Raw genomic sequence first — 12,753 nt, forward strand, 5'->3', positions numbered from 1 at the left:
CCAATGGTACCACTGAGTGGGCTGCTGCCATGAACCCAAGTATCTACATGACAGTGCGCTAAGCTGCAGCTTAATAACTGCTTGTCGCAGGACCATCCATTTGTGTTCAGACAGAGTGGCTTGCAGGCTGCGTGCATGGAGCACAATCCAAAATACTACACCCAATGGTGTGGTTGGGGGCTGCTCCTCTTCCAGTTGCTTACGAACCCCAGTGTGGTTAGGTGTAAGATGAACTGGGCTGTGTGGAACATAGGCACTCTCTTGGACTTGGCAATGATGATTAGGTTGTTGAGATAAAAGAAGACCCCCATGGTTAGAAGAGCAGAGGTCGAAACGCCATTTCCACACATTTGCTGAAGGTGCGAGGTGCCCGGGAAAAGCCAAACAGCAGTGTGTTGTACTCGTAGGCCATACTTTGGAGGGTGAAAAGTAAGCATTTCCTGTATTTTGGAGCCACCTCGACATGAAAGTACGCATTCTTTAAATCAGTTGTTGTGAACCAATCGCTCGGCTGTATCAGTTCCAGTAACTGCTTGATAGTTAGCATATGGAATGTTTTGCAGGCAATGTATTAGCATAGGATACAGAGATCCAAAATGGGTCTGAAGTCTCTTGTCTTCTTGGGAGCCAGGAAGTACAGGGAGGTAATCTATCTTCTCCTAGGAGGATAGATTCACCTCCTTAATGTCCACAAATGGAGGAGGGAAGTGACATGGCAGAGTGAAGGGACCCCTGACAAGCTGCTGCCGTGCCTCCTCCGCTGTTTTGTTTAATTTGTTTGGCTCTAAGCCACTGAACCCTGAATGTTGTCTGTCCAGTCAGACTTTGCTTCATCTGTTAGATAGTATTTAAATTCTGATATAACACTCTGAGACACAGAAACAGCTGTTCTACAATCTGGCTGTCTCGGTTTGCCTGGTGCAATTGTTGCTGTCACTTGGTAGTCTGGAAGCTAACCCTGCTGGCAAAAGCCTCACCTGCGGCCCTGGGACTGTCGGGTCTCCGCTGTGCTACTTGTGGCTGGACTCTCTGTTCTGGTGTGCCTTACTGCACACTTGATCGGGACAGTCTGCTGCTACTCTGCTTCCTCTCCATGGCACCTTGACATTCCTGTGTTTCGTTAACGGCCACCCCACCCAGTGCCTGCTGGATAACCTGCTACTCAGACCCGGCAGCATATGTCTAGTGTGCCTGCCCTGTGTGAACCTCTCTGCTGTGCTGGCTTCTGCCGGATCCTCTGTTCTGGTGACCATCTGCTGCTCCTCTGTCTCCTCTCCCTGGGCACCAAGTCCTGGGCGCTAATCTGCCGCCTAAACCAGGTGACATGTGTCTGGTTACCCTGCTGTTGTGTAACACTCCATGGCGGCTAACAGCAGACTCTCTACTCCTCTGCTCCTGCCAGGCTTGTCTTTCAGCTTCCTTATAATCACCCTGCTCATCAGTTTACTTACTTACTTACTTACTTAGTCCTCTTCGTTCCTTCAGGAACATAAGGCTGTGACAATCTGCTTCCATCTGGTCCGGTCTTGTGCAGCATGCTGCACAAGGAAAGGTTTGCTGTTTTCAGCTCCAAGGCCACAGTTCTCCGCCAGGTGGTTTTCGGCCGGCCTTGCTTTCTCTTCCCAGGTGGAGTCCATCTCAGGGCTACTCTGGGAATATAGTTCTGGTCCATCCTCAGGACATGTCCAAGCCATTGGAGTCGGCGTTGCTTGATTTCCAGCACCACATTGCGAGAGTTGGTGTTTGTGTACAGGTCATGGTTTGAAATCCTGTCAGGCCAGAAGATGTGGCATATTCTCCGGAGGCATCTGTTGTGGAATGCACTGACCTTCTGCATGTCACTCTCAACAACCCGCCAGCATTCTGAGCCGTACAGCAGAACTGATTTAACGTTACTGTTATACAGTTGGATCTTGGTTCTCAAGCTGTACTGCTTTGACTTCCAGATGGTATGGAGCATGGCGAATGTGTTGCGGGCTTTACTAAGCCGTATGCTGATGTCTTTACTGCATGCACTGTCCTTGCTGAGTCGACTGCCCAGATATGTGAACTCTTCAACATAGTCGAGTGCCTTGCCATCCACAGTGATTGGTGCAGGGGGTGTTGAGTTAATGCACATCACTTGGGTTTTAGAGGTGTTAATAGTCAAACCCATCTGTCTGGCATATCTGTCAGTCCTGTCAGTCTTCTCTTGCATATGAGTGTGGTTTGTGGAGAGAATGGCCAGGTCATCACCATAGTCGAGATCTTCCAGCTGGGTGAAGAGTGTCCATTGGATGGTTTATCTGAGGTTGTTTTCCTCATGGTCCAGTCGATGGCAATCAAGAAGAGGATGGGAGAGATGATGCACCCTTGGCATACTCCAGATTCCACAGGGAACCAATCAGTGAGGTTGCCGTTTGTGATCACACTACACTCAAACTGGTGGTAAAACATCTTTATCAGTGCAATTATCTTTGGAGGAACTCCACAGGATTGCACAATCTTCCACAGGGTGTTGAGATGTAAGCTGTCAAAAGCTTTCCGGAAGTCGATGAAGTTGATGTACAGTGGGTTGTTCCACTCCAGGCATTGCTCAATGATGTTCCTTAGTGTGAATATCTGGTCAGTACATCCTCTTCCTCTCCTGAAGCCCGCCTGTTCCTGTCTCAGTTTGGTGTTGATTGCGTCGTCAATTCTGGTTAGAAGGATTCTACAGAAGACCTTGGATGGTATGGACAGCAATGTGATGCCTCTCCAGTTGTTACAATCTTGCAGATTGCCTTTCTTTGGAATTTTTGCAATCAGGGGGGTGGACTCGCTGTGCTATATCGTGAGACCATCAAAGTCACTGCTGTTACTGTCCCCAGTCACTCCTCTTTCGAATGCTTAGCAGTAAAACTCACAGGTCCCAAACCCATCATTATTGTTGCCATCTACTGACCACCAAAGCCTTCCTCAGTCTTTCTCACTGAATTCTCCTCACTATTAACATCTGTATGTGCCATATCCCCCACCGTCATTCTCCTGGCTGACTTTAAAATTCATATTGATGAACTATCCAACCCTTTAGCCAATGATTTCATTTCACTCATCACTGTCTCAGTATTACACAATATTGCAACCTCCCAACACACAACAAGGGTCATACACTTGACTCAGTCTGTTGCACTGGTACCATTCCCTCTAATCTCTCTGCCAACGAGTTCCCCGTCTCTGATCATGAAGTTGTTCAAGGTTGTTGTTTGAGGTTCATGCCCCATTATCCAAAGTTAATGAGCATCAGACTGTCTCCTTCAGAAACATCAAAAATGTCAACCCCACAGACCTCACTACCCTGATCACCTCCAACCCCAGCCCACTCCCTGTTGAGTACCGGATTGACTGCAAAAACCTTCTGCTCAGCTTCAAAGCCCTCCACAACCACAATCTCTCTGACCACCTCCAGGAGTTTACCCCCTCCCGCTCCCTGCGCTCGTCTCCTGACCATTCCCACCTCATGTCTCCGCACCATGGGTGCCAGGGCTGTCAGTTGCACTGCCCCAGGCTCTGGAACTCCCTACCTCCACACATTTGACAGTCTGACAACATAAAATCCTTGAATTTCCCTTCTCAAAACCCACCTGTTCAAACTGGCTGATGCACTTTGACATTGACTGTACCCTCTGTACCGAAGCTCCCAGGTCTGGTTCCACAGAAGGCCCCAGCTCTCCCATACTAGGCAAGGTTTTCGTGTTCTGAATATGCTGTCTCATCGGGGTCTTCTTCTACCCCTTTGTTTGAAAAATGGTCTGACCAGCCATTATATGTATGTTCCCCCTCGTATTCAGTTTGTTGGATCAGTTTTGTTTTGAGTTTTATTCAATATATTTTAAGCTAGCATAGCCTGAGTTAAGTTCTGTTAAGATGACCTCTTTTCTGGGCCCAGAACTGTTACATGTTTTTCAAATTGTTTGCCTCATTTTTGGGTAAATAAAACCCTTATTCTGAAAATCAACCTCTACTTGTCCTGTCATACTTGAGTTTAATTTAGTTCATCTTTTGTTTTATCTTTTTAGTTTGGTGTAGTATGGCTTAGTTAATCTTGTCTAAATTTAGTTTAGTTCATGTTAAGCAGCTTAAAAGTTTATTTTGCAAGTCAGGATGTGTTCAGTTTAAATTAACACATTGTTTGAACATCTGCCGAAACTTTATTCAAAATAGTTTTTAAGTCCTTTAAACTATATTTGGAATTCTTTATCAGTGTGTTTTTGAATGAGTGAGGGAAACAGCTGAATGAATAAACATGCTCATTAGTGGTCAATGTTGCCCCTTGGAAGCAATTAGGAGGTGCTTCATAATGAGAGTGAGACCATACGCAAGCTGTGAACAATACCTGGAGAATATATTATGACTTTGATGTAAGTGTGCTAAAACAATTGCAAACACATCATCAATATTGTTTGCTGATATTAAGAGTATATAAACGCTGATCAGTGCGGTTAAATGACACAAAGCTGAAACTTATCTCAGTCAGTGTAACATTGTACTGTACATTTTGTATGACTCAGATGCTCCATTATAGATTTGTGTCGTCATGAAAAATTTCTCTGAGGTGACAACTATTCATCTATCTGATTACTATGGAATGGAGGGCCTGAAGCCACTGTACTTCTGTGCCTTCCTGATTATCTACATAACCATTGTTGCTGAAAATATAGTGTTAATCGGAGTAGTTTACTGTGAAAAAATCCTGCATGAGCCAATGTATTTTTTGCTGTGTAACTTGGCTGTGAATGGACTGTATGGAGGCACTGCCCTACTGCCAGCAGTACTCAGCACCTTGCTGTCACACTCATATGAAATATCTCTTCCCTTTTGTCAGACACAGATCTATGCTGTTCACACATATGCTATGACAGAATTCACCATTTTAGCAGCTATGAGTTATGACAGGTATGTGGCCATTTGTTATCCGCTGCTTTATCACACAGTCATGTCACAGAGAGTTGTTAAACTTATTGTTTTCACATGGTTGTACCCCATGCTGGCATTTATCATTGTTTTAATTTTCACTCTTCGGCTGCGGTTCTGTGAGAGAACCATAGAAAAGGTGTACTGTATGAATTACTCACTTGTGAAACTTGCCTGTACAGATACATCTGTTGTTAACATTGTTGGTCTACTATCTGTGGTTCTATATATACTGCCACAGCTTTTCATGATCTTTTATTCATATGCACACATCCTGAGGATATGTGTGTTATCATTCAGCAAATCTAAGCTCAAGGCCCTCCGGACTTGCACCCCACACCTGCTCGCTATAGCTAACTACTCTATTGGCTGCCTTTTAGAAATAGCACAAAGTCGATTCAATATTAAGCACCTGCCTTACCAAAGCAAGTTGTTCTTATCTGTGTACTTCCTGATATTCCCACCCCTTCTTAATCCAGCAATCTACGGATTGAGTATTCAAGTTGTGAGAGATCGACTGTTTAGGCTTTTCAGCAGAAAAAGCAGGCAAGTAACAAATAATGTAGCCAAGAGGGCTGCTGGTACCATGCATTCAAAGTGTGTCCTGCATGGTGCTGTGAGGACTGATGGAAACACATGACATACAGAATCTCCTGTCTCTCCATGTTGTTTAATCACATTTGCTATTGAAAACAAAACAAGACCAGCAGGCACAGAGAAAAACATTTGGAGAGTTGAATTCTTGTCATGCCATGTGGGCTTCTTGAGTATTACCAGGCTGAAGCTCAGGCCTTGTGCACATAATGTGCTGAGCTTCAGTCTGTCTGTCTGTGCCTACGTGGACTAAATATACCACTGGGACTTTAAAGCGCACCTTTGTCTTTCACACTGTCTGCTCTGCAAACTCTAACATGAATACTGTTTGTTGGCTGAGATTTTTTTAGATGCAAAGAAATTCAAGAATTACTAATGCATTTGTTTTGGTAATGGAAATGTTTTATGGCTTTTAAGGGGTTTAGATCTTAAATAATGTATTTGTAGTGCAGTGTTTTGTTCAAATGTATGATACCCTTGGCTTTTGAAGATTTATATACATTTCTTTCTGTTAATGCTATCAGTGCCACAATAAACTGAGAATGAATAAGTGAAAGTAGCCTTTTTACCTGAAAGCTTGTACATGTAATTTCACAGAGGTTGAATGCAAAGATGAAATGATAATCTTCTTCCACACGACACCAAAAAACAAATATTTCTGTGTCCTATCCCATGTGCCTATAAATACATTATAAATATTATTACAGAACTTTAATGATGGATTTTATTTGTGGGGCCTTTGCTACTTTATTTATTTGAAACCTTCACATTTGGCATAATTCTTTCTTTTGCCATTGTTCATACGGGACAACTGGATCAAGAATCTTATTCTAAACTGAGGTCAATAAATATGAGGAAAGAACTCCTATCTTAAAATGTACCATTATGTGCAGTATCACAAGACAAGATGCGTATAGAGAGCTCATTAATATAACATCTATAGAGAAATGAGACTGTGGCTATGAAACTTGGCTTAGTCACTAAAACAATTCAACAGAAGCGAAGGGAGGCAGCCATGCATGTAAGCAATGAGTTACAAAGCTCTCCGACAAGTCTTTGACACAGACGCAAAGTGCTTATTTGCCATAAACCCTGTTATTTAATCAAGCCAGACATCTTTTTTTTTTTTGCTTTTCGTAACAACCCTCATCTTTTAAAGTGGAGAGGGACACCAAGTCTTTGTGCTCCTGCACGGTGAGCGAGGTTGAAGATGCTGTAAAAGGAAAGGATGATGTAAAGCCGAGCAGGTAAAGGGAGGTTTTTGGTGCCTTTAATCTCCAGCAAAGGGATGGCAGCTGTGTGAGGCACAGGCAGAGGCAATACGTTTGAGGTTAAATCACTGATCCTCACAGTCTACCCTAAAAAACCCAGTGACCGGTTTGTGTCTTGAAGAGGGACATTCTGTAAGGAAGTAAAGGTATTAATTAGTAATTAGCCAATAGAGCACACATGTATGAGGAGACACAAACGCTCAATATATGTTACCTTAAGTGAGCTGTGGAGGATCCGGAGGCGATGAAGCTTGTCATTGAGCAGGGGGTCATTGACCCGGCGGACAAATGAGCGCTTGTACTCCAGGCGGCTGGCTGATCTGTGGTCAGCCGAGGTGGACAGACTGGTCTGCTCCAGAGCCCGGTACAAATCTCCCAGAGAGTCTGCCTGCATCCTGCAGTCTTGTCCATGGCCTGGCAAGAAGGACAAGCAATCATCAACAGAGATGTGACATTAAACTGAACTGAAGGATGGGATTTTTTCTACAGTAAAATAACCTACAAGTTAACAGCCTGTCTACAGAGAATTTTTCTAAATTATCACCATTTTAAACTAAACAAGGCGATAATTTAGAAAAAAAATCTCTATATACAGTGACATCAGTGGCCAAATTCTAGATTGCAGGGCTCACTCGCTCACCACTCCCGTTGGGTAAATGACAGCGGCCTCGTAGGGACAAAAAGCCTTGCACACAAGTTTTTCAGGAGTAGGTCTATCTAGCGACGAGTTGTATGTTTATTTAGAAATCTAAGCTATGTTACGATATTGTAATGAATCCCTCACGAGCAGGAGACCAGAGGAGCGTTCGGGAAAAAGGCCAGTTTATTTGAGCACTCCAAAAACTCCAGTAACACTCCAGGGGGTAAAAGACTCCGTTGACTCTTCTAGCGTAACAGACACACTTCATACACACATACTCGTTAACCATACCAAGCGGGCACCCCCTCCCCTCTCTGCTCCGCCAACCTCCAGCCCGCACACTGACTGACAGCGTAGCCTGTAAACAGAGCTCAGCTGTTTATTTAGCCTAGCAATATCTCCGGACTATAGTAGCTGCAATGGACGACTTTGAACGCGATTTTGAAGAGTTTCTTGTAGCGGACACAGACCCAGAGCCATACCTGTTTGAGCAGACACACATATGAGGAACTCCATGTGTTTGATGCTGGCCGGCGAGAAGAGAGGCTGAATGCACAGAATGGGATTCGGTGCTACTGCTACCATCGTTGGGGAGATATGTCATCAGGAGGAAAAGCGCCGCAGAGAGTGCATCACAAGGAGTGAAGTTACGTCTTCTTTTCCTCGCAGATGACGGTTTGGGTTCATTCTCTCCTGTTGCGTGGTAAGTGTGGTCCATTCGCAAACTTTATAACTAAAAAACTTTTCACTACTCTCTATCAATGAACTACTAACACTCTCTGCTGTTTCCTCCTCCTTCTTCCTTCCTTCCGCTGTCTTCGTTGGTTTATTTATACACGCGAAACGCGTTCTCTGGCTGGCTGGATTGTCCACTCGGTCTGCCGTACATACATGGCGGCACAAGATGGTGACCTCTCTAAAGCAAGGCCCTTGCTCTATATATATATATATATATATATATAAGCATATATAAGCATAACTATAAGGCTACGAAAACCAAACAAATTTTATTTTATAGCGATTATACACTTATATAAACATATTAATGGGTAGAAGATTCAGATTCAGATTCAGATTGACAAAAATCATGCCAAATATTACACACTGGCCCTTTAACTTGTATTTTGCTGTTAAAAAAGGAATCTCATCCACCATATGAAGCTGTAGCTGTAGCTGTAACTGTGACTGCAGTCTCTCTCTGCCCACACATTCACATCAGCAGAGTGTATGCTACCTGCCCAGCGTGAAATGGCAGAGAGCCGAAGCTAACAAGTGACTTGTTAAGGGACTCAAAAATATTGCAAGTTGACACCAAGGTCAGCGGATCTTGAGTTACCAGGACATTTTTCTGGAAAGAAATCTAATTCAAGTCTTAACCCACGCTAGTTCTGTTTAAGCACTTATAGCTCTCCTCCTTTTTACGACTTTCTTGCTAATGTCTTAGCCTTGTTAGCTACATTAGCTTAGCGATGGCTTCTCCTTCCCCTGCTCTTTCTTCCTCAGTGTGCCAAATGTTCAGTTATGCCTCTGCCTCCTTTAGCGACAGTGGTAATTGTAACAAGTGTAGCTTATTTGCTGCGTTGGAGGAGAGGCTCAGTGAATTAGAAGCGCGGCTGCGCACCATGGAAAACCACTCGGTAGCTGCGGTAGTTAGCCAGTCCCCTGTAGCCGGTGCAGAGCCACATAGCATAGACTCTGCTAGTGGTCCCCCGGTAACCCCCGTGCAGCCGGGAGGCTGGGTAACTGTCCGGGAGAACCATAGCTCCAGGCCGAAGCCCACGGTTCACCACCAGCCTGTTCACGTTTACAACTGCTTTTCCCCACTCAGCGACACACCCGCTCAGGATGAAACTCCGGCGGCCATCGTCAAATCCCTGGGGCCAGAGTGGGAGACACTGAATCAAATTTAAAACTGCTGGCTAAAGCTAAACGTAGATTTAGTAAGATCATTAGTCACGTTGGCGGCAATGACACCCAGTTACGCCAGTCGGAGGTCACTAAAATTAATATTGCCTCGTTGTGTGAATACGCAAAAACGATGTCGGACTCCATAGTTTTCTCTGGACCCCTCCCAAATCTGACCAGTGATGACATGTTTAGCCGCATGTCATCATTTAATCGCTGGCTGTCCAGGTGGTGTCCAGCAAACGATGTGGGTTTTGTTAATAACTGGCAAACTTTCTGGGGAAAACCTGGTCTTATTAGGAGAGACGGCATTCATCTCACTTTGGATGGAGCTGCTCTCATATCTAGAAACCTGGCAAAGTTTATTAGTAATTCAAAACCCTGACAACCCAGAGTTGAGATCAGGACTCAGAGTCGCAATCCTACACGCTTCTCTGAGCTTCGAGTGCAATTACCCACCCATAGTTTTATACAAACAGTGTCTGTCCCCCGACCGCCTAAATTATCTAAATCCAAAATTAAACAAAGAGGAGTTGTGCATAACAACCTCATAAAAATTAAAACCTCTTCTGTGACAGAAAGACAAAACAGGAGAAATAAATGTGGACTGTTAAATATCAGGTCTCTATCGTCTAAAGCAGCATTAGTAAACAAATTAATATCAGATAATCATACTGATTTACTCAGTCTCACTGAAACCTGGCTGTGTCAAGATGAGTATGTTAGTCTAAATGAATCCACTCCTCCCAGTCATAATAATACCCACATTCCTCGAGGCAGCAGCCGAGGACTGGGAATTGCAGCCATTTTTAACTGTAGTCTGTTAATCAGCCCTAAACCTAAACTAGATTATAATTCATTTGAAAGCCTTGTTCTTAGTCTTTTACATCCGACCTGGAAAACCTCGCAGCCACTTTTATTTGTTATAGTGTACCGTGCTCCTGGCCCGTATTCTGAATTTGTATCTGAATTCTCAGAGTTTCTATCGAGTTTAGTTCTTAAATCAGATAAAGTTATTATTGTAAGCGATTTTAACATTCATGTTGACGTTGATAATGACTCCCTGGCTACCGCGTTTATCTCAAATCAAATCAAATCAAATCAAATAAACTTTATTGTCCTTTACAGGAAATTCGTCTTGGGCTCAGAGTTCAGAGAGTCAGAGATCTCATTATTAGACTCCATTGGCTTCAGTCAGGGTGTACATGAACCCACTCACTGTTTTAACCATACCCTCGATCTAGTTCTGACATATGGAATTGAAATTGATAACCTAACAGTCTTTCCACAGAATCCCTCGCTATCAGATCATTATCTGATTACTTTTGATTTCTTTTTACTCGATTACACGCCACTCAGCAACAGTTACTATACTAGATGTTTATTAGATAGTGCTGTCCAAAATTTAAGGAAATGATTACTCCGTTGTTAAATTCAGTACCAAGTCCTTCAGTAACAGAGGTTTCTGGTATCGAATTTAACCTCCCCCGAATTGATCATCTTAACCTTTAGTTAACACTCACTTATTTGACATGATCAATATATCCTTATTAACAGGCTATGTACCACAGTCTTTTAAGGTAGCTGTAATTAAACCTGTCCTAAAGAAGCCCACCCTGGATCCAGAGGTGTTAGCCAACTATAGACCAATATCTAATCTTCCCTTTCTTTCAAAGACCCTGAATGACTGAATGAATAGTTTATTTCAGTTACAATATACAATACTTAAATTGTGTGCAATCAACTGACAAAACATTTACATACATGTTTGCACTACACATTTTCTCACAACAAAATTTAACAAACTCTGTAACCGAAAAAGGAATAGGCTGAAGCCGAGGCTTATTTTTGCCTGTCCTGTAAAATCCATAAAATAACCCAGAATATCAGTCATACAAAGAAAAAAACACAACAAAATTTACTCTAAATTCTTCTTCTTAATCATTTCACAATTCAATCATTTTACACTGTAATATTTAATTATTTTACCTTTCAATGTTTTTTTGAAACTCAACACAATTACACAGTTTCAACTCATCACTAAACCGATTCCATAATTTAACTCCCAAAAATGAAACAAATCTATATTTAACATTAGTTCTCACATTACTTATTTCAAAGACACTCAACCCTCTTAAATTATATATTTTTTCTCTTAATTTAAAAAATTGTTGAATATAGGTGGGAAGACTTTTATTCTTTACTCTTTCTAATTTCAACTCCATTTAGGATTGATCCTTGAGACCAGCTGTGTGATTTTCTCCATGATAGTCATTTATTTGAGGAATTTCAGTCAGGATTTAGAGTGCATCATAGCACTGAGACAGCACTAGTTAAAATTACAAATGATCTTCTGATTGCTTCAGACATAGGACTTGTACTTGTTTTATTAGATCTTAGTGCGGCCTTTGACACAATTGACCATCAAATTCTGCTACAGAGACTGGAACACTTAATTGGCCTAAAAGGTTCTGCACTGAGCTGGTTTAAATCTTATTTATCTGATCGTTTTCAGTTTGTTCATGTTCATAATGAATCATCCTTACGTACTAAAGTTTGTTTTGGAGTTCCGCAAGGTTCTGTGCTCGGACCAATCCTATTTACTCTATATATGCTTCCTTTAGGTAACATCATTAGAAATCACTGTAAATTTCCATTGTTATGCGGATGATACACAGTTGTATTTATCGATGAAGCCAGAAGAAATTAATCAATTAACTAAACTTCATAATTGCCTTAAGGACATAAAAACTTGGATGAGCACCAATTTCCTGATGTTAAATTCAGACAAAACTGAAGTTATTGTTCTTGGCCCCAAACAACTCAGAGACTCTTTATCTGATGACATAGTTTCTCTAGATGGCATTGCTCTGGCCTCTAGCACTACCGTAAGAAACCTCAGAGTAATATTTGATCAAGATTTGTCTTTTAATTCTCATTTAAAACAAACCTCACGGACTGCATTTTTTCATCTGCATAATATTGCGAAAATTAGGCCTATCCTGACCCGAAAAGATGCAGAAAAATTGGTCCACGCTTTTGTTACCTCAAGGCTGGATTACTGTAACTCTCTATTATCAGGTAGCTCTAGTAAGTCCTGAAAAACTCTCCAGCTAATTCAGAATGCAGCAGCACGTGTACTAACAGGAACTAAGAAACTAGATCATATTTCTCCTGTTTTAGCTTCTCTGCACTGGCTCCCTGTAAAATCCAGAATTGAATTTAAAATCCTACTGTTAACTTATAAAGCTCTAAATGGTCAAGCTCCGTCATATCTTAGAGAGCTCATAGTGCCATATTATCCCACCAGAACACTGCGCTCTGAGAACGCAGGGTTACTGCTTCTGCCATTCTGTCTTAATGTGTGCACCTATACCCACAGGTCATTTTATAAACGGATGTAATTGCTAC

General features: G+C 42.4%; 2 protein-coding genes across 2 annotated transcripts; one reads left to right on the plus strand and one right to left on the minus strand.

Moving 5' to 3' along the window:
* Positions 1-4,427: 4,427 nt before the first annotated feature.
* Positions 4,428-5,656, plus strand: LOC125898135 (olfactory receptor 52Z1P-like). Its single transcript, XM_049591824.1, has one exon. It carries the CDS (start codon positions 4,556-4,558, stop codon positions 5,570-5,572), a length of 1,017 nt encoding a protein of 338 aa, XP_049447781.1. The 5' UTR covers positions 4,428-4,555; the 3' UTR covers positions 5,573-5,656.
* An 888-nt stretch (positions 5,657-6,544) lies between these two features.
* LOC125898143 (connector enhancer of kinase suppressor of ras 2-like) lies at positions 6,545-7,256 on the minus strand. Its single transcript, XM_049591831.1, has 2 exons — positions 7,012-7,256; positions 6,545-6,927 (listed from the first exon to the last, which is right to left on the minus strand). The coding sequence occupies exons 1-2, from the start codon at positions 7,189-7,191 to the stop codon at positions 6,880-6,882; spliced, it is 228 nt and encodes a 75-aa protein (XP_049447788.1). The 5' UTR covers positions 7,192-7,256; the 3' UTR covers positions 6,545-6,879.
* Between the last annotated feature and the right edge of the window lie 5,497 nt (positions 7,257-12,753).

Source organism: Epinephelus fuscoguttatus, linkage group LG12 (assembly GCF_011397635.1).
Source record: "Epinephelus fuscoguttatus linkage group LG12, E.fuscoguttatus.final_Chr_v1".
Lineage (NCBI taxonomy): Eukaryota > Metazoa > Chordata > Actinopteri > Perciformes > Serranidae > Epinephelus > Epinephelus fuscoguttatus.